The following is a 22,660-nucleotide window of genomic DNA, read 5'->3' on the forward strand; positions in this document are numbered from 1 at the left end:
ACGGTTAGCTCCCGTGTTAGTACCCCTTTATTGGGGCAGGTTAGGGGGGAAATCCGTTCGATGCGTAAACAATACTCAGTTCAATAGAATAAAAAAATGGACAGTGCAACAATAAAGGCGACAAAGCTGCCGGATGTACAATAGACCAATGCTTTGTAAACATCGTGCTCAGGCCATAGGCGGGAAAGAACGCCTCGTTTCTCAACCATGTATGTTTGAGTATCCATTTTTTGGGAACGCTTATTATTTCCCGGTTGAGAGAGTATCTGTTGTAAGTTCAATAACCCCTACTCTATGATTTTCTCATAGTCTTCATCCGGGATACTTGGGAACTTAAATTTTTGACCCAGAAGGTCAGGTTTCTTATTATACCGGCGGAGTTCATAATTCTCGCACCGTGTGGGAGCTGAAACCAGATAAATATATACGGTGTTTCCAGTTATCGCATTTGGACAGTTTGTCCAAAGTCATCTGATATTTGGGGTGGGTGGTCAAGGTGTACCATGCCTTCCAGCCACCTGGGTTACGGCTAAGATAGTGCATGTGGGCGAACGTCTCCCAGCCGAGGTGCAGACCCTGCATCTCACAGGCGGCGACGTACCCCAGAATGTTGATTTAGGAGTTTGGGGAGAACTGCCATATGCCTAGGTCGTACCCCCCGCAAGATGGCCTTCACAACATCGTGTAGGGTGAACTGGAGACCAGCCAAGAATGCCGCCTCATAGCAGCCGAAATAAGCATGGGTATTCTCCTTGTCGTCTTTCCAAGCAATGGTGCCCAGCTCAGGCGGCACCCGGATCTTATATTCACCGCCAAGGGGCCGTTTGAGCTTAAAATCCTCAAGTCCCTTCTCCATACTTTCCCTCTCTTTAGCAGAGACGTGGATTGTGAAGGGATCACCCTTCTCGCTCCATCTTTTCCTCTCCTCAACCTTGCTATCCTCAAGCGGGGATAAGGGGGCATCACTGCTGCCAAAGCTGGAAGCGGTGTCACTTCCGTCTCTCTTAGAGGTGGCCTCCTCATTTATTGAATTAGACCTGGAGGCGGCCTCATCACTTTTCGAGCCAGACATAGAGGCGTCTCTTTCACCGTATCCCTGTTTAAACTTCTCCAAGATGGAATCACTTGGAGTTGAGGGGGCACCCGTAGGAGCTATTCTCTCCCATGCAGCCAGGGTTATCCCCTCAGTAGTCTCCTCCTCAGGCCGAACCCTGTCTGTGCTTTCCTCTCAATTGTCCGGATCAGGGGCCGTCCACATAGTCCGAGCCATTATGTCCTGCGCAGACATAGAGACGGTCGAATTTGGAGAAGTACAAGGGTGGTCCCAACACCCAGAGGCGGCATCTCCAGTCCTAGACTCGGCCATACCTGGAGACTGGTTGGATATTGATCTAGGTTGTGCCGTGTGTGTTGGTGATGAATCCATTTATTGCAAGAAATATACACAAATGGAAAAAACAAGAAAGAGCAAAGAGGGGTAAAGACGATACCTTAAGATTTGAATCTAAAAGGTGTCAGGTGTTGACCGGCTGTATCAGGTGGGCACGAACTCAGATGATTATGGTTAACACAGGCGGTTGGCAGACTCTCTCTCTCTCTCTCTCTCTCTAGAAGTTTGACTTCCTCTCTCTAGATAATTTTTGGAAACGTCCAAAAAGAGGAGGGTAAAAGCCATATTTATAGAGAGGTAAATTTAGGGCCAACCTTGTAATTTCCCCAAAAGGTGAACAGTTAAAACTGTTCACCCAATTGTTGAGTGACGCGTGTCACAGATGCCACGTGGTGTGCCACGTCACATCTGTGAGGGGCAAATGTTTTGGGTAAAAATTAACCATGCCACGTGGACCAACTAATGGACGACACGTGTTAGCCTAGGATAGGTCCACTTATAAGTCCAAAGTGGACCTATCCCCATTTGACACGTGGTGCTCTCAAAAATTTGGAGAAAAGACGGCCTTTTAGGCCCAAATCCCGAGAAAACCGCAATGTAGCGTAGCCCATCAGAATTAAGTTAGAGTGACCTAATAAAGAGCACATTTACCATTGACCCTATAAATAGGGAGATTACCCCTATTTTGGGGGCATGTTCATTTTATTACAACTTACCTACATTCTCTCACATCAGAGAAAACACCTGATCTCGGAATCGCAGAAGATCTCACGTTTACATTTTCCGCACTTTTTCATCTTTTACGACCAATATTAACTTAATCGTCGGAGGTGGAGCTCCTACCAGCCGGAGTCTCCATGTTTTGCAGGTATATCGTGCCGGACCAGTCTTCAAGTTGTTACTCTTTCGAGGGACCAGAAAACACCCAAAACAGGAGTAGGTTGTCGGTTCGTTGTGGGGTTGGGGTTTCGGTGGTGGATCTGGGTTGGTGGGAGGTTTTGGTGGTGGATTTGGGTTGGTGGGGTGTTTTGGTGGTGGTGAAGTGTATTTAGGTGGTGGTAGGTGGTGAATTGCTGTGGTGGTGGGGTGATTTTCGATGGTGGCTTAGGCGGAGAGGAGGTACGGTTTAGGGGGGGTTGGTTTTTTTTTTTTTTATATATTTTACTTAATTCCGTCGGAAATCTTCGACGGAATAACCAACGGAATAGTTTTCCGTCGGAAATATTCGACAGACTTTTCCGTGCCGGAAAATCTCTTCTGACGCATGATTCCGATGGATTTCAAGTTTTCATCGGAAATAGCTTGTGTTCTAGAAGTGATAGTTTCAAAGAAGAACATTAAAGCATATAAGTAAGCATTAATAATATTAGTTCATAGTGGGAGGTTTATGAATGTTCATTTGTAATTTGATAAATGTTCATTTACAGAGTATATATTAGTATAATGTCATTCACATGGTAATAGAGGATTAATACTTCATAAACGTTCATTTAATTTTACACTACTACATAGTATTTGTAAAAATGTTCATTCTTTTTCAAAGTTTGGAGTGGAAAAATTATTTTGATAAATGTTCATTTTTATTTTGGTGGATGTTCAATTACATAAAAGTATATGGTTTTCACGTATTAATATACAATTATTAGAATTTTGATAAATATTTATATCTTTTTAATCTTAATATTCCATGCTCAGTTAAGTTATTTTGAGTTTCGATATATGTCTCTAGCTTCAAAAGTTATCCACATATATATTTCATGTTCATTGATTGATATCATTCATAGGCATTTTTAAACTATTGTTCATTTATATATTAATAGATGTTCATTTCCATATTCAATTACTTAAATTTGTTCATTTATGTAATAATAGCTATTCATTTCCATATTTATGGATGGTCATTTCCACACTAATATATGTTCATTTATGTATTTACTGATGAATGTTCATTTCCATATCGATCATTTCAATTGTTATACTATTCATATTCATATAAAACTTGGTTCGTTTCAACACTTATTGTTGCTCAAATCTAACTAATAATTCATTTGTTTTTTTTTCTACTTTAAATTAGTTAAACAAAGAATTGTGGATATAGTGAGTTAGTCCACACAATAGCAAGGAAAAAAAGGAAGACGACAAAAATTAAGGAAATCAAGAATGCATGGATTTTCACAACATGTATGAACCAATAAAACGAGCTTGAATTTTTCAATTTTGGATCGAGAAGTTTATTGTGTATAATAACATGTGTGGAATTGTGTTGTATATATTAATATCCAATATTTCAATTTTTGATGACATACAATTTCTATTTGATTTTAATAAGAATGAAATAAACTTTTTTTTTTTTCCCCAATCCCTAAGTACTATTATAAATCACATCTTTCAAAAGTAAACATTTAGATAGTATATATATAATGTTCATATTTTTTGACGAATTATATAATATTCATATTAGGAAAACAACATATTTATAAATAAAAAACTAAATATTCACAACAACTTGAATTTGTGGTCGATTGAGCATTTACAATTGTCAACTTTGAACCTTCATTCACTATTATAATATTTGACATTATATGTTCATAAACACACCTGAAAGATCAGTAGAAAACTGTACAAAAGCTAAATATTTAGTTCTTGTATCAAGTCTCTCATAGGACCTAATATTTGTACACTTATCACCTTCATAACCCTCCTTAGAACATAAGAAATATTTTCATAGAAAATGAGTATTATCCCTTCGCCTCTTACTCCTCTCAACTCTAGTTCCAAAACTTTTCATAGAAACATATTCATTATTGATAACTTGTTATATGGTATAATTTTAGGGTACTTTTGAACCTTGTTTTCGTTATTATTTGGCGTCAAAGTTCATTATTTATCCTATTTTTATGCAAATTTTGTACCATTCATGCTTTACGGATTATTTGTGTTTTTGATGCAATGTAGCTATTTTTAGCACTATGGATGTATTTACACTGAACAGGTTTGGAATTTTGATGTCATTGAAACTCTTATGCTAAAATATTATCGTTCTTTTACGAGTAATGGCTGATGGAACACTACATTGTATTAAAAAAAATCTGAATCAAAAGCTAAATTTGTTTTTGTTATTATCATTTGATCCTGAAAATCATTATACAAAAAAAGGACATAAAGCTAACAACTAATTAATCCTCCCTATGATCTACTAGAATAACTAATTAAAGAATGTTGAGGATATACCAAAAGAAATGCGTTAACGAAACCCGTTTAAAACTGGCAAAATCAGTTGTCAAACCGACTAAGTTCAACTCGAACCGATTATGACCTGAACCGATCACAACCCGACCCGATTTGGACCGATATGTTTTGACCCAAAACCCACTTTAAACTGACAAACCCCGTTTTTAAATCAACCGAATTTAACCCGAACCGATTATGACCCGAACCTATTATAACCCGTCCCGATTAGAACCCAACCTGAAACGAAACTGTGATAAAATTAAACTAAGCCGAACCGACCCGAAATTATTTAAAACTGACTCGAACTGACCCGATAATAATTCCAACCCGTTACAAACCGATCCGTTACAAACCGAAAACCGATAAACCGAACCCAAAACCGAACCGAAAACCCGATTGACACCCTTAGGAGAAAGTGGTAAAATATGGAGGTAGTGGGGTAGTTGTGAAAATAAAAAATTGTGAAAAGTAAAAGTAGTGGAAAAATAGGAGGAGAGAGAGTACTATGTTGGGCCCCTAAGAGTGAGAAATGAATTAAATATTGTAAAAGCTTTCCAAAAAAGGAAATGGAGCAAATATTTAAAAACGGTCGGAAAAGGATAGTGGAGCAAAGTATTTAAAAATGGAGGGAGCAGTAAACAGTCTTTTCATGAGGCCGATAGGTGCCAACGATTGGCGGAGATAAAGGGGGGCTGGGGTAGGCCATGGCCTCCCCCTTGGATTAATTTTTATATAAATTTTGCAGACTGTTATTAATTAATCTTTGTAGCCCAGTTGGTTTTTGATGTTTACAAAGAGAATCTTGCAATTACAATAGAATAGAGTTCGAATCCTGCTAGAGTCTTTGCTATTGTTTTAATTATTTTTTTTCTTCTTATATTTAACTACTCAAATCATTCCACATGTATAGTCACCATAAGAATTTAGTATTGGCTTTAGGGTTTATAAATGTATTTTCATTTTTCTTAGCATTAAGTTTAAACTTTTTTTTTTTGTTTTTTTTTGTTTTTTTTTTTTTTTTTTAAAGTAGAGTACTGTATTAAGCTTTGAAACTTCTTTGTACATTGTAATAAGAAAAAAATTTTAAATTAAAAAAAATACCAACTTGGACCTCTATATCCAAAATAATTTGGCCTTGTGAAAAAAAATTAATATCAGACTTGGCAACCCTAATATAATTTTTCTGGCTCCTTAATTGCCAACGATGTACCCTACCTCGCGCATTTACCTAACTATCATGACATATACCCAATTTTTGCTTGTGTTCTACTTGTAATTTTTTATTTTTAAATTAACGCATGTAGTAAACCCTTTAATCATTAAACTAGTAATGTTATAGTAGTAATTTAACTTTTATATTTAGAAGCCTTATGTAATGGATGAATGTTTGTACTTTTTTGTCTTTGTGATAATTTTGAGAATCTTAATAATTTTGTGAAGATATCAGAGAGATCAGATTCAATTGATGAATATGTTAAAATGCAATATAATAACTTGTATACAATCATCTAAAAATGCTTACAATCCAAGAAAAAAAAAAAAGAAGAATTAAACAAACAAATTACGAAATTGATTTGAAGTTATTAATATAGTAGGTTAAAATCCCGTGCAATGCACGGCTGTTAAATATTTTTGACAATAATATTACAAAAATAAAGTATATCATAGAAATATGTGAAATATTTCATTTGGGTATATATGGATTATGATTGTCAAACTGGAAAGAAAATATCATATGGTTTGAATAGTTTCTTAAAGATTTTGTTAAAAAAATGCAAGAAAGCGGAAAAATTTGACCCGATCCGGCCCGATCCTAGTTAAAAGGATAATTTTGATCCGAACATATTCGACCTAAACAGACCCGACCCGAATAGACCCGACCCAAACTCCATCCGGTTATCCGAATTGACACCTCTACTAATGGGTATGAAGTTCATTACTTGCAACTTGCAATACTAGCCACATTATAGTACAGAGTAGGATATTTAAAGCTTACTTTGACTTCAACAATGCATGTTAGTCTAAAGACAAGATGATTACTTTTGACTAATTTTGCAAGCTACAATTATGCATTAAGTAATGAAACAAATACAATAAGTGGCATCATTGACATTTTAGTTGACCATGCATGCAAAGACTACTTTCAATTCCGAAACTTAGACAAGAAGGTAGTTTACGTGTACGATCAGATATATACACTTTGACATTTTAGTTGACCATGCATGTAAAGACCCCAAGAAGGTAGGTTAAGTGTACGGTCAGATATGTATACTTTGACATTGTAGTTGCACATGCATGCAAAGACTTCTTTCACAAACTTGGACAAGAAGGTAATTTACGTGTACTGTCAAAATGTTTACATTGTGCTAACTATATACTTCCTCTGTTTCTTTTTAGTTGACACGTTTCTTTAGTCACGTTTGCCAATGCACTTATTCAATCATTAATATATTTAATTATCGATAAACAAAAATTATGAAAAGTTGATATTTTAAAAGTATATAACGTGACGAATCTAACAAGATCCCACATGACTATATTTTTCATTACGTATAAAGTACAAAACACGGTCAAAGGGAGGTGTGTGAATAGTGCTAAAGTCAAAACGTGTCAACTAAATAAAGACGGAAGTAGTATATTATAATATTATCTTAAAACTACCTATTGAAAGCCAATTTTTGGGGGAAATACCTAATAAAAAAAATGTTGTAAGAAACTACCTATTAAAATGAAAATATTGTAATAGACTACCTTTTATTAGATTTTTACTATTGACTATTTTTTCCGGTGTTGACCACACACTTGCCAATCACGTGAACTTTTATAACCTTTATTTTTTTCATGTCCCCACCAACATGCCACATATCATGTGACCAGCTGAGGGTGGTCAACGACGGAGAAATTAATCAAAGACAAAAATCCGACGAATAATAGTTTTCTTTACAACATTATTTACTTCAATAGATAGTTTCTTACAACATTTTTATTTTAAATGGTAGTTTCTAACAACATTTTTTAATTTGGTAGTTTCTCACAAAAAAATCCTTTTAAAAGGTAGTTTCTGACAAAAAGTCCTTACAGGTATGTTACTATAAAATTTTTGGGAAATTCTCTTTGGTAGACCTCTAATAATAAACATTCTCAGTGGTAAAATGCAAAAAAAGTTATTATCCTTAGTGAACCATATTTTAAAAAGTTAAGTCATTGGCAACATTAAGCAAGGTAATTAGGCATTTTAAGCGTAACTATGGTTAACCATGGTTAAGAACTAACCACCACCTCCCCACCACCCTGCCACCACCACCTCTATCCATCCCCTGCACGCAGCCCCCCTATCCCACTACTGCTTAAAACCCACCGCCTGAAACTCCTAGAAGAACGCCCAAAAATCGCATCAAAGACACCCAACTACACCAATAATCGAAAGGAATAGCCTGAATTTTCGCCTGAAACAGGCTGAATTTTTGCCTGAATAACTTGCTTGAGAATCTGCCCAAATATTCATCTAAAAACACTAGAAATGTTTGCCTGAATTGTCGCCTGAAACCGCCCCAAAACCTCCCTAAATCTACAGAAGCGTTGGCTCTGATTTGAAGCGCAATTGGGGCTTTAATTGTTACTGCAAGGATAGGGAACGGCAGCAAGGCTGCTATTCGTGAAGGATAAGGTTGGTTGCAATTTGTGGGAGTTTTTGGTGGTGGAGGTTGGTTGCGGTGGCCAGGAATGGGTTGAATTGGGTTGCGTGGGAGTTTCGGTCTGGTCGGGGAATAGGGGGTGGGTCGGCTCAACGCCAGCCGTCCGGTCTCGTCTGGTTAGGGAATAGGGGATGGGGGAGGGGAGCTGCGAGCAGAGGAGGGGGAGGGGGAGAGGGAATGGTGGCAGGATGGTGGGGAAGGTGGTGGCAGGTGACAGGCTGAAGTCTTATCACCTAATCAAAAGTAATTACCTAAGTCCTCTAACTTATGCAGATAGGGAAGTAGGGTCGAATCCACAGGCAAAACTAGTCTTTCTACTCCTAATTAATTATTATAACCTACATTATCAAAGTAACCAATATTTTTGTGATTAAAGTCTATACTACGAAGAATATGAGTAAAACGAATAAATCAGGGAGAAATCAAATAATAATAAAAGCCTAGGGCATAGGTTCACTAATAAACAATATTCCAGGGTAAAACATAACAATCAATCATCAATACATTAATTAATCAGATCATAAAGGGCTTTCGCTACGTATTACGGGTATTAAATCTCATCTCTCGAATCTCGACCTAACCATTTATAAATTAGTCTTCCTATTGAAACTAAGCCTAAACATCAATTCTCATCTCTCGAATCTCGAATCAATATTGCTAAACTCATACAATTAAATCTGGCCAAATCTAATTGCATAGCATTAAAACAATCAATAGGAAATTAATTAAGCATTGACAATCAACAATCATAAATTACCCCTTCATATTATTTATAAGATCCCCATAAACCCTAGAAAGGAAACTACTCAGACATGATTAAAGCTAAACACATCAAAGCAATTAAACAAGACATAAGGAATTGAAAGAATGAAAATACTGAAATTAATAAAATAGAAATCGTACCGAATCGACGGAATTACAAACGGAGTTTAGGAACAAAAGAAAGAGTAAAAGTTTAGAGAGAGAAAATCTAAGTAGAGAGAGAAAAGTAGTAAGAGTATGTAAAGAAGTGTGTAAAAGAAAGCGTACTAAACTTGCTTAATTAAATTACATTAATACTAAGCAAGGAGTTCTACGCCTAACGAAATTAATCGGGAAAATAAACATCCCCTCAAACACACGCGCCCGGTCGGGCGCCGCACCGCCCGGCGGGGCCCGCCACTTTGCGCTGAAACAACCTCTCGCGCCCGGTCGGGAGCGTACTTCGGGCGCGAGGCCTTCCTTTCCCTTGCTCGCCCCTCCTGGCCGGGCGCGCCTTCAGGCGAGGCTCTCTTGGGCTCCTTTTGGACTTCGATTGGGCCTCAAACCTTCGGCCCAATCGGATTTCCTCTTCGGGTCTTTGAACTCGGTCCAAAACGCCTCGGAATCTCAAGTATCGAGCCCTTAATCACCGATTTGCTTCTTCTAACCGGTCTTGGGCTTCAATGAGTGGTCGTGTTCCTCCAATGCTTGTTGCGCTCCTCGAAACTCCGGGAAAATGCTCCAAAAGTGAAATTTCCTACAAAACTTAACCAAAACTACGAAAACACTAGAAAACACCAATTAGTAATAAAAGTGGCTCAAAAGAGCCAAAAACACTACTAATTATGACCAAGGGACGGTGGTAAATCACTATATAAAATAGACATATCATACTCCCCCAAGCCAAACATTTGCTTGTCCCTAAGCAAAGAGCTCATCAATGAACATATAAAACATGCCTCACCCCAATAATAAAATCAAGCACAAACGATTCAAGGCAAACCAGATAATAAAAGAGAAAAGGGTCTGCCCAAAGGGAAATCAAGCAATTAGAAGGGGTCACTATTGTTGAAAGTCCCTCCCCCACCCCAAGTAAAAGGAAAAGAAAATTAAAGAAGATCTTTAGTGATTTGTAAGGGTTTTAAACTTTTAATTCCAAATAAAGACTGGAGAGGCGCTGGTGTTTTACAATCCTAACACAGGTTCTTAAATTTACACTCTGTGCAGTGTTATTTTTGGTCAATCTTACCATCTTTATCCGCAATAAGCCATATTTACTTGATCATTCAAGCTAACCAACTATATTTGCTAATTTGCTTGGGAGTGTGAGGAATTAGGTATATATTAAATTGTAAATCGGTTATCTTACAAAATTGAATTCAGTGATATATTGTATTGCTGCTATTATAGTTTACATTTTTTTCTTTTCTACAACAGTTATTGTCAAGTATGTAGCAATTATTTGATGGCCAGTATTTCTTAATTCCCTGAAAAAATTTTCCAAAATGTTTTGATAACTTGGGGGTCCACACGCTTGACACTGCATCATAATATGGTAATGTCTCTAGATTTCTACATAACTTTATGCATCTCTAAGACCATCATCACTCATGGTATAAAAAATTATACCATCCCTCTCTCTCTACCACTTTCTCACTCCTCCACATCATCTATACCACAATATAATATACTTTCTCCAAAAATATCCTACCCATGGAATAAAAAAAGTTTACCACCAAACTTTCTCTCTTATTTGTATTAATAATACACTTAATTTAAATATAATTATATTTCATTTTATTATTGGAAATAACTAATTACTGTTTGTAAAGTTAATTAAATAAAATAAGCAATTTACGTAGTAAAAACCGAATTCGAAAAAATATATAAAACTATATCAATATGGGTGTCTATATATAGGTCTTGAAAAATTATGAACAATGGTAATTTTTTTTTTTTTATAATTTTTAACTTTATAATTTTTTCTTAAAATGCAATTGAAAAAAAAAAATAAAAGATACATGATAACCAGGCCACATGGCGTGACCTGGTTGGTTCATGTTTCACGGGGATCGAAGCAAATGTTTACCATGAGATGGTATATACCATCAAATGGTATACTTTTATACCACCAATGTAGTGAAAAATTGCAAGTTTTTGATGAGTTTTTACACCGTGGTATAAAATTATACCACGAGTGTTGATGCTCTAAATGATCCTACTTCCATAGACTTTATTCAATTTCAGTCCTACACTTTAGCATATTATAGTGTTTTCTTTAATTTTTGTGGTTGATCTTTTGTTTGGTTTTCTACATATAACGACGGAAGCAAAGAGAATTAAGAAGTGGAGAGGTGTTTTTTCACTACAAGAAGAACTTGATAAGCTGCTAGAGCTTTGGTTGAAACAGCCATCCAAGGATGGAAAATACGATACGTAACTTTTAAGATATAGGATTGTTCTTTAGTTTGTCTCTTCCTTGACTCAGACACAAACAACCTATCTTCTGATATTTCTTTCAAAGAGAAATAACATCCAATTTCAGCAGAATGATCTCAAAGCAGGGGCTAAGAAAGAGCATGCTAATTGCTAATGGCATGTATAGTACACAATAATCTCTTTAGACAAGATAGGTCAATTACTTTTGACAACTTTATATCAGATAATCAACACCGATGTCTTGGCTTTTTCATATAGATAAACTAGGTAACACAACTAAATAGAGGGACACTATTCTATCGTATATATAGTGCTTCTATATTCAAGGTTAACTTGTCTTCGTAATATAGTTCTATACTACTTCCCGATTATGCATTTCTACTATCTGAGTATGCCTACATTATTTAGAAAGAAATACAATTGTTTTCATTTATCCTCACGATATTACATATTTTTAAAAAAAATCTTGAAATCACGACAAATTACTTTACACACGACAATACAAAGAATACATACACTTGCTAAAAAGTATGTATCTTAAACTCATCATAAGAATAATAAATTTTTAAACCAATAATTACGACAAAAATTCACACAATGAACTAACGCGCGCAATAGAGGGCTACTAGTCTTTCAAAAACAAAAATCTAGATAGTATATACATATAGAGTCCAAATTAGGAAAACGACATGTTCATAATTATATTGCAAAAACAAAATTTTCAAACTCTATAATAAAAGTGGGTAAAGTTCAGCCATAACAACTTTAAAGTGAAAGAGTATCCTAGGCTAAAATGCTACTTCGCTACTATCTTAAAATTCATTCGTTCTTACTTTTATAAATGTTCATATTCATATTCATATTGATAAATGTTCATATTCATATTGATAAATGTCCATTTTTATTTTCAATATTGTGATATCAATGCATGGCTATTAACATGTTAATAAATGTTTATATTCGTATTCATATATGTTTATTTTCAATTCAATATTCATTTTGATCGATATTCAACCATAAATATAATTCGATACATGTTCCTTTTCATATTGGTTAATATTTATTTTCATATTAATAAATGTTCATTATCATGTTGATATTTAGTTATTTACTTTAATATTATTATTTGCTCTTTTCTCCACTAACTAGATTACTCTTATTATTGACTCAATATTCATCATCCCAAACAATTAGTCCCCATAATTTCTAAACTTTGGTAATTTTCTCTCTCCTCTTTTTGTGATTTTTTCTAAAAAAAACTGAAGCCATAATTAATAATAAAACTACTACTAATATTCAGCAAAATGCTAATCACAAGCCTAAAAAATAATATTAATTTCAACAAAAAGCATGAAAGAGGCCAAATATTGTGCTATCCTACAATTTTATTTTCCGACATTTGTAAATTAAACTGTTATTTTGTCCAACAAATTTTGTCCCTTAATAAAAAGATCCAATTATATCAAATCAAAACAAAGTCAAGCTAATACGAGGTAATATGGTATGAACATTACAGAAGACGGTGGTTGCAAACTCAGCTCATTCTCATCCTTTGTTTTTGGAATTTTCTAGCTTATTTAGATGATTGTTGATGTGAATTTGTGCATATTGCCGTATTTTTTTATTTGAATTTGGTAGATTTTATCACGTTTATGTCTCTAAAATAGTTTGCAAAAAGATTTGATCGAGCTTCGCCGATAAACAAATCACCACACCGTTCTCTCTCCTCCGCCGGAAAACAAGAATGTCGTGGTCCATCAATATGTTGTCCGGAAAGAAGAGAATGGTGGTGAGATCGTTAGAGATGGACTGTTAATTTACTAGAGTTGATAAAGATAAATGTATAATTTGGAGGTAAGATGCACTAATAGTTGTTACAATTTGAAAGGGAGGAGGAAGGATGAGTGAGATTTAGTGCCGAAGGGTGTAGGAGAATGCAGTGGGGAGGGAGTGTAGGGAATTCTACGTACACTGGGGTGTAGGTAAAAAATTGACCCTTAAACCGATCAAATCTGATTTTCGTGCTTCATAATTTTTATCAAAATCATAAATATATTGATAGCCCTTGAATAAGTTTTCCAATGATATATCATAAGCCCAATTCCAAGATATAACGAAAAAGATATGATCGAAATACTAAACTTTATCCAAAACCGACATTGTTTTACTATTTTGACCGACATTATAAATTTTTCCCGAGTTTGTAGAGAGCCACGTTGAATCTAATTTTCTCAGCGCACGATGTAGGATTATAAATCTTAATAGTAGCCAATTAAATAAGAGATAATTAATTTATTTTAAAATTAAATAATTCAAATGCCACGTAAGCAAAATTGCCAAATGAGATTTTTAAGTTTAAATTAATTAAATATTAAATATTATATTTTAATATTTGGAGTTTTATCTAAATATATAACAAATTTTAGTTCATAAATACGAAAATAAAAAATAAAAAAAAATCAAAAAAATCGTGCATCGCACGGCTTCATCTAGTTTTTGATATAGGTTAGATATTAATCTGTTTTTATTTGTTTTGGAAATTAGACTTCCTGAGCTGTCCAATAGTATATTATTTATTTTATTCCGAATTTTGGATTAAAAGTTCTAATAACAACAGAAATTGCAAAACTGCTGATCCGTGCGACGCATTTTCAAAAATCTATCTTCTTTAAAAAATCTATCTTCACTCGGTTATAATCCTATAAATCCCAACAACTATTTTTTCGATCTCATACGGCCCAAAAGGTTTAGACGTAAAGCTACGACGTACAATTTCTATTGTCTTAGCTTCATTTCTAATCTTGTTTGAGTAATTAAAAGTCCAAAACAAGATCCAGAGGTTCTACCCTTTAGACCAAGGTGTGAAGGCAAACTCCCGAGGGTGATATCATTTTTCTAACTCTTTAATTTAATTCTTTTGATTTATTCTTTTTATTAAAGTTACTAACAATTATTCATAATGTGGTATATATTCAAAGTTGTACATTCGGATTGAGTATTATTTAATTCTTTTGGTTTTATTTACTCTAATTATTTTTTTTTATTGCTAGTAACATGTTTAGGATCATTATTTCTAATTATTAGTATCTTTTTTAGGTGTTATATTGATCTTGTTAGTATCATGCCTATGACTTTTTTTATCAATAATTATTTAGTATCATGTTTAGGATGCTTTTATGTCGGTTTTAATTTTAATTTTATTGAGTTATTGCTTCCAACATTTTTATGCATGCATATTTAATCTAGTTGATTTATTTTATTTTATTTGTTTTGGTCACCTATATTTCATGTTTAATTGGGAATATGTAACTGAAAATCACGTCTAATAAGATAATTTGAACAACCATTTTAGGTTCCTAGTAATCTTGTTGTTATATTTAAGTGATCACAATTATTAGATTTATGTGTGCATTTAATATTCAACCAATTTATATTAATTAGTTTGGAGAGAATTGAATCTTGTTTGTATGTCTTTTGGGTTGCAATTAATACATGACGCTATAAGAATCGGGTAGAGGCCAATACGGGCAACATTGAGTTCATGACTCAATCCGTACCATCATCCCCGAATATCCAGTTGTATATGGTTCAAGTTTGCTATGGAGTTAAGAATCTCATGGTTTATAAACTAGGTGTAACCTTCATGGATCAAACAGTTTGGAGCAAATTGAATATTGTTTGTATGTCTTTTGAGTTGCAATTAATACATGTCACTATAAGAATCGAGTAGAGGCCAATACGGGTGGCATTACTTCACTTTATGACTCAATCCATACTATCATCTTGGCATATCTAGTTATGGTTCAGGACCACTATTGAGTTAGTAATCTCATAGATTATGAATTGGGTGTAACCTTCATGGATCAATTCGTTGTTACCTCTTGGTTGATCCCTTATCGTGGTTGGCTTTGATGATCCATGAACGGTTTACAAGAAGCGGTTCCCTACTTTTTTGTCCCTATTTGTTATTTGTCAAATCCAACTTCCTATGATTTATTTCCAAGCATATTCACCTAAGCTCCACGTACGCGCAATTCAAACAACGCCTACAATATAATAGCATACACAAGTTAACAAATACATCAAAGTCATCATTGTCTTTTCACGTGGGATAATTTCCCCTTCTTAAATCCACACCATTGATGTAACATTAATACGTACTCCCTCCGTTTTTTTTAAAGTGACACACTTTCCTTAAACGGCCGTTTTTTTAAGTGACACACTTCTTCTTTTAGAAATTCCTTACATTTTAATAATATATCTTCACCCCACTATCTCTTACTTTATCATTTCTCACTCCTTTCATGATCCCCAATTCCCCTCACATTCTTTTACTTTATCATTAGATAATACACCCGGGTGCACCATGCGCATGGTGCACCGGGTAAACAAAAAAAAGGCGGAAAGAACATACAATGTTTGATAAAGAACATATCTATGTTTGACAAAGAACATACCTTTAATATGTTCTTTGAGTGTGATCAGTGTGTTCTTTGAGTATCATTATATGTTTTTTACATTATAATTTATGTTATTTGACATATGTTGATAAACATATATGTTTTTTTGGGTTTAATGCTACAAAGTATGTTGTTTAAATTTGGCGTGTATGTTCTTTAAGGTCGTAGTGACGCCCAAATTCTATTTTTATTATCATATGTTATATTTATATAACTTTTATTATCGTATGTTTTTTGAGTTTGATCAGTGTGTTATTTAGGTATTAACTATATGTACTTTCCAATATAACCTATGTTCTTTTAACATATGTTATTTTGAAATTTGATATTGAAATCTTAAATTATTTTTGAATGAAAATAATATTAGAGTAAAAAAACTAAATTATTATGGGAACTTGATTTTTTTGGAGAGATAGAAAACTATTTTTTGGGGAAATGAATTATTTGGTAATGAATTTTAAAGAGGTGATCAACATTGGCATGACTCACAGCCCGACCCGATCCGACATTCCGACCCGAAATAGAGTGGGTTTAGGCAAGCCTAAAAATGCATTTTTAGTTAAAATCCGAGCCGGGTTCAAATAAAGCCCGAAAGCCCGCTACTTTTTCACGGGTTTGGGCACGAGAAATTATGGTATGACCCGGCCCTACTCGATTTTTTATCACCTCTAAATTTTTTCCGTTAATGTATAATTTTACAGAAAATTTTTAAGTTATTATCTCGTTCTTTTTATTATATCTTTATGTTCTTTGGTTATGCATGTTGTTGTCAAATACAAACATGTTCTTTGTCAAATACATGTATGTTCTTTATGAAACACAAGATGTTCTTTCCGCCTTTTTTTTTATTCATCTGGGTGTACGATGAGCACTGTACACCCGTGTGTATAAACCACAGATTATATCATTTCTCACTCCTCCAACCTACCCCACAAACATCTTATTTTATTACAGTCAATAAAATCTCCTAAAACTGCGTGTCGGTCAAATTGTGTCACTTAAAAAAAACGGAGGGAGTATACATTTCTACCTAAGTCAATAAGAGATGGTCAGTGATTAGTGATCGTCGGCGGGCCGGGTGGCTGCCTTTTATTTTTGTGTTACTCTTTGTGTCGATAATAAGGTGAGTGGTTATGTCTAGTTGGGGCTTTATTTTCTATTTGGATTGATTCTTTGAAATTTTTTTGTCATTGGTATTTGCTCAGCTTCCGGCTTCATTCTCAAATAAAAATTGTTACGTTCGTGGGTTTTGGTTTACATAAACTGTCATTTAAAACACAATGCTTTTTATACACATGAAAATAGGCAAATAGCATTTGTATAATTAGATACGAAATAAAAAAAAATAAAAAAAAAACTAAACTCTGTATTCACTAGCAGAAAAAACGTCATTTGTAACTGACAAAAATGGGACTTTTGTAACCAACTTCGTCTATTACGTATACAAGGGTTACAAATATTATTATTTCTAACACACATGCATGCTACAAATCACATAGTAACAATCATTTAGATAAAAAATATAATAACAAAATTAAGGTTTTTCATAAAAGTGAAATGGGAACATATATATTGCTACACAAATATAATAAAAGTTTGTTTATTATGTAGCAGTTGAACACAATTTTGTAACATCCATCCCCTAAGATAATTACAAGCCATCACCATGATGTTGAAGCTTAAAATCATCGAGATTGTCTCCAACCTCATTAAGTGATTTAGATAAAAAGCTTTTGATGAGTTCCTCGGTTGAGAATTTCCTATAAATAGGTGGATTTTCTTCTGATGTTAGCTCTTTTATTGGACCATGTATCTTCTCAGATGAGTAAACACCATTAAAATTGAATGCAATAGATTGCCTTGGTCCCACCTTTTTTGCAATTACTCTGTGACTTGCACCTTTTATTATATCATTAGTTATCATCTGTAAGATATAAGATAAGAGTTAAAAGAAGTATATCGCAAATATATAAAACTCAAAATTAAACATTAAGAACTAGATATTTTAATAATTTAGTTTATAAGGTAATGAAAAAAAAACCTGAAGTATTTTTCCAAAGTTAACAATCAAACCACCAGTAACAGGCTCAATATTAACCCATTTGTTTTCATAAAGAACCTGGAGTCCACCAATATTGTCCTGTAGGAGTATTGTGACAAATGTAGTATCAACATGAGCATCTATTCCCATAGTCAATTCTGGCTCTGGACATGCTGGGTAATAGCTGTTAACTATGGCCCAACTTTTATTACATTTTGCGATATTCCCAAGACATTCGGGTTCAAGTCTAAGACCTAATGATATTAACATAAGTATGCGATCACCAAGGTTATGGATATGGTTAATGTACTCTAACATTACATCCCTGCAAAAAAGAATTTATTATATAAATTATATGTAAATATTTTAAATCGACCATTTGAATTGTAAGGGAGACATATGGCTTATATGTACCCTCTTATAAATTGATTAAGTTTGCATTAAAAGTTTGAATTAGATGAGAAGAAACTCAAAGGGAATTTTATTTTTCAATACGCATCAAAATTCACAAACTGGAATTTTCGAATCTATATCTGTATCTACCGGGTGCACATGTAGTTTTTTTATTTAACAAATATTACTTTAGAATATGCTGCAAAAGTCAAGTGAAAATTTAATTTTAAGTTCAAAATTTTTATCTTACATGCTTTTACCATTATATTTTCAAACTTTTAAAAAAGTAAAATTTAAATAATTATTGTTTTCCACATTTTATTTTTAGTAGAAACATTCCATTTAGGCATGTTTGCCAACATATAAATTCAAATTTTATAACTTTTAAATTCGAAAAATAAAAGTTGAGATAAATCAAACAAGACTTTACCCGAGTCAAATTAACTTACGTGATTAGTGTCCTAAGTAAAAAATTATCAACTATATAGAATCAAAACACATATAAACTAAAGAAACAAAGTTGTTAAATACAAAAATAAATACAAGAAACAATTAAAGTATACATTTTTTACATTAATTTGTAAAGTCAAATTAATTACTACTTTAAACACCCTAAAAAAAGCATGAAATTGGTTTTTAATACCAAATCGTTTAAAAGTTGTATTTTACGCCAAAAAAATCTTAAAAATTGTTTTTCACCACCACTCAACAGATTCCATCCAATAATTCGTTAAGTGGGGCCCATCGTGTCCACGTTTTGTTAGGGTATTGATCTAACAAAGAAGAAACAAATTTAAAACCTAAAACTTAATTCCCCAACTAGCCCCACCCTAAAAACACCTCCGCACCCTTAGCCCTCTGCCGGTACCCTACCCTCGGGCCTCTACCTCTTACATTATCAAAGTCCACCCTTTTCCTTATCCGCCACCCCAACACCTACTCTAAACCATTTCTCCTCACCCCGCAACCACCCCTCTTTTCTCGATCCCTTCCCTCATAATGACCAATTTTTTACCAAAGCAGTCCTAAAACGGTTGATTTTGGTGGTCGAAATCGGCCGTTTTGAAAGTGGATGAAAAGTAGGGGTGGTTGTTTGGGGTGGGGGAAAGGCTTTAGGCCGGGATTGAGGTGGGGGAAGGGAAGGGGAAGATATCAATGGTAGGGGCTAGGGAGGGGCGTATCAACCATCAGGGGTGGAGGTTAGTGACGGGCCATGGCAGGGGTTGGTGGTGGCTCTAGGGTGGGACTGGCTGGGTGTTAGGTTTTAATATATTTCTTTTACCAATTCCTTAGTGAAAGTGGACAAATGGGCAGTATGGCCCACTAGCGAATTCTTGGATGGAATTCGATAAGTGCTGGTGAAAAACAATTTCTAGGATTTTTTTTTGTGGTGGTAAAATATAACTTTTGAAAGATTTGGTGTTAAAAACCTATTTCATGTTCTTTTTTGTGTGTTAAACTTTGAAATTTCTTTAATGTAAACATAAAATAAAATAATCTACAGATTAATGGGTCGAATATGGTTCAATAATAATAATTAATAGATTTGAATAAAGAAAATAAGATAACATCTAGTTTGGTTGTTAAAAAGTACTTAAAAATGAATAAATGCACAATGAGATTTTTCTTTATGCACTAGGTTTAGTTACATTAAATTTTATTAGGGCACATAGGGAGTATACATTTTATGTACATAGTATAGTAACACTAATCTTATAATACGATTTTGGAATTTAATCAAGTGTATGTAATGTGAGACAAAAATCAACATACCTGCATATAGGAGGCAACTCTTGAGGATCAACAATACCGCCAGTTTGTCGAGCGTTAACATACAAAGTGTCCCTCCAATTTGCAGCATTTGAGTGATACAAGTCATAGTTGCTAATAAAAAACACAGGCTTTGATTGAAAATCACGACTATAGAACATTTTCTTTGTTTCAACATCTTGTTCGTGAAACATTCGACTTCGATTAATCATCGTTTCTAACAATTCCTTAGAAATCCCATGGTTAATCACTTGAAAAAATCCCCATTCCTTTGCTGCCTTAATAATTTCCTTGGCAATCTCTGCAGTCTGATCTTTATTTTCACCAAAATTAGCTAAGTCTATTATCGGCACACTAATATTGTCAGTACATGTAGCAAAATCTTTTAAACGATCCTCAAGCGGTCTGATAAACATCCTAGGAATTTTTTTGATTCCAGCATCTACAAGCCCTTTAACCCCAAGTTTTCCTTCATCAAACGCCTTGAGTTCATTAAATCGATCATGGCGACTTTGTGTTTCATCGAAGGCATTTTGGGTATCCATTTAACCTTAAAAGCTTTCTTTGATAGACTAACTTTAAAAGGATTTTTTTTTTTTTGATTCAAATTATTGTAGAGTTGATGAAAAATATGAGAGGCATAATTCATTATTTGTATATATACTATCGGAGGCCGTATGCAAGAGGAAATAAGGGGTTAATCAACTTGGTTATTCATGTGAATCTCATTAATTGGAAATAATCAATAGACAGCTAAGGTGGTGCAGTCAGCTTGCTAATCCATGTGAATCTCTTTTATTTAAAATAATAAATAGACAGCTAATGTAATTAACTTTTTTTTTTTGTGCTTCAAATTGTTGTAGAGTTGATGAAAAATATGAGAGGCAATATATATTTACATATATGTATATATGTAAATATATGTATATATGCACGCACGCGCGCGCGCGCGCGCGCACACACACACACACACACTACCGGTAGCCCGTATGCATAAGGATATCATGGGTTAATCAACTTGATTATTCATGTGAATCTCATTAATTGGAAATAATCAAATAATTAATAGACAATTAGGGTGGTGTAATCAGTTTGCTTATTTATGTGAATCTCTTTTATTGAAATAATAAATAGACAGCTAAGCTAGTGTAATAAGCTTTTCTTTTTATTTTTTATTTCTTTTTTTTTTTGTGCTTCAAATTATTATAGTGTTGATGAAAAATATGAGAGGCATAATTCATTATATGTATATATATACTATCAATAGGCCATATGCATGAGGAAATCATGGGTTAATCATCTTGATTATTCATGTGAATCTCATTAATTGGAAATAATCAAATAATTAATAATAGACAATTAAGGTGGTGTAATCATCTTGCTTATCCATGTGAATCTCATTTATTGAAAATAATAAATAGACAGCTAAGCTAGTGTAATCAGCTTAATCATCAATGTGAATATCATTTATTGGAAATAATCAATAAACAACTAAGCTAGTGTAATCAGCTTACTTATCCATGTGAATATCATAAATGAGAAATAATCAGATAGACAGCTAATAAGCTACTGCACAAAAGACATGAGGCCATTGCTTTATCATGTGTGAATATATCAAGAGAATAAACAAACAAAAATTTCTTGTTTCGAGTTGTGAAAAGTTAGTCTTCACGCCATACACACTTAGTTAGATAACAAGATACTCCCTTCATTTTTTTAAAATGTAACACGTACTTTTATTGGCACGGTGTTATATGCGAGTTTGTTAAATATATATAAATAGATAGGGGAGGGATCCGATGAGAATAGGTCCATATTTGAGAATTCATACTTATATGAGAACTGATCTAAAATTTAGAACACGTGAGTAAAAATTTAGAACATACGAGTTAAAATTTAGAGCATGTGGCTTAAATTAAAATTTAGAACATATGAGTAATAATTTAGAACATCTGTATGAGTCATAATTTAGAACAAGTGATTAAAAATTTAGAAAATTTGCTTTATGAAATTTAGAGTATATGAGTAAAATTAAGAACATCTGATTTAAGATTATGAATATGTGAATAAATATTTAGAACAACTAATATAAAATATAGAAAATGCGAGTAAAAATTTAGAACATATGAGTAAAAAGTAGAACATACGCTTTAAAATCTGGAACATATAATTAAAAATCTTAGAACACACGTTTAAAAATTTAGAACATATAAGTTAAAATTTTGGAACAAGTTATTTAAAATTTTGGGACAAGTTATTTAAAATTTATAACTTCAAACTTAACTAATTTATGGTTTAGAACATGTGACTATGTGAGTACTAAATTAGAACATTTGATTTAATTTAGAACACCTCAGAATAAGTTTAATGCCTTTTGGGTTTATTCGTGATCTTCATCCATGACCGTAAAAGTCATGTTTTTTGGGTTTTCTTTTTCCTTTCATGCTTATGTTGTTCAGTTTAGGGAAACAATAATTTTACCAAATCTCACTGAGTTTTT

At 33.6% G+C, this 22,660-nt stretch overlaps 1 protein-coding gene across 1 annotated transcript; it reads right to left on the reverse strand.

Moving 5' to 3' along the window:
- Positions 1–17,416: 17,416 nt before the first annotated feature.
- Positions 17,417–20,721, reverse strand: LOC145627058 (1-aminocyclopropane-1-carboxylate oxidase homolog 1-like). Its single transcript, XM_081679462.1, has 3 exons — positions 20,164–20,721; positions 17,998–18,322; positions 17,417–17,880 (listed from the first exon to the last, which is right to left on the reverse strand). Exons 1-3 carry the CDS (start codon positions 20,703–20,705, stop codon positions 17,608–17,610), a joined length of 1,140 nt encoding a protein of 379 aa, XP_081535588.1. The 5' UTR covers positions 20,706–20,721; the 3' UTR covers positions 17,417–17,607.
- Positions 20,722–22,660: the final 1,939 nt, after the last annotated feature.

Source organism: Chenopodium album, chromosome 4 (assembly GCF_948465745.1).
Source record: "Chenopodium album chromosome 4, dcCheAlbu1.1, whole genome shotgun sequence".
Taxonomy (NCBI): domain Eukaryota; kingdom Viridiplantae; phylum Streptophyta; class Magnoliopsida; order Caryophyllales; family Amaranthaceae; genus Chenopodium; species Chenopodium album.

Coding starts and splice junctions, on each gene's coding strand:
- LOC145627058 (XM_081679462.1), bottom strand. CDS start 20,705: ATGGATACCCAAAATGCCTTCGATGAAACACAAAGTCGCCATGATCGA. Junction 18,323..20,163: donor GAGTTGCCTCCTATATGCAG/GTATGTTGATTT, acceptor TCTTTTTTGCAG/GGATGTAATGTTAGAGTACA. Junction 17,881..17,997: donor ACTTTGGAAAAATACTTCAG/GTTTTTTTTTCA, acceptor TATATCTTACAG/ATGATAACTAATGATATAAT.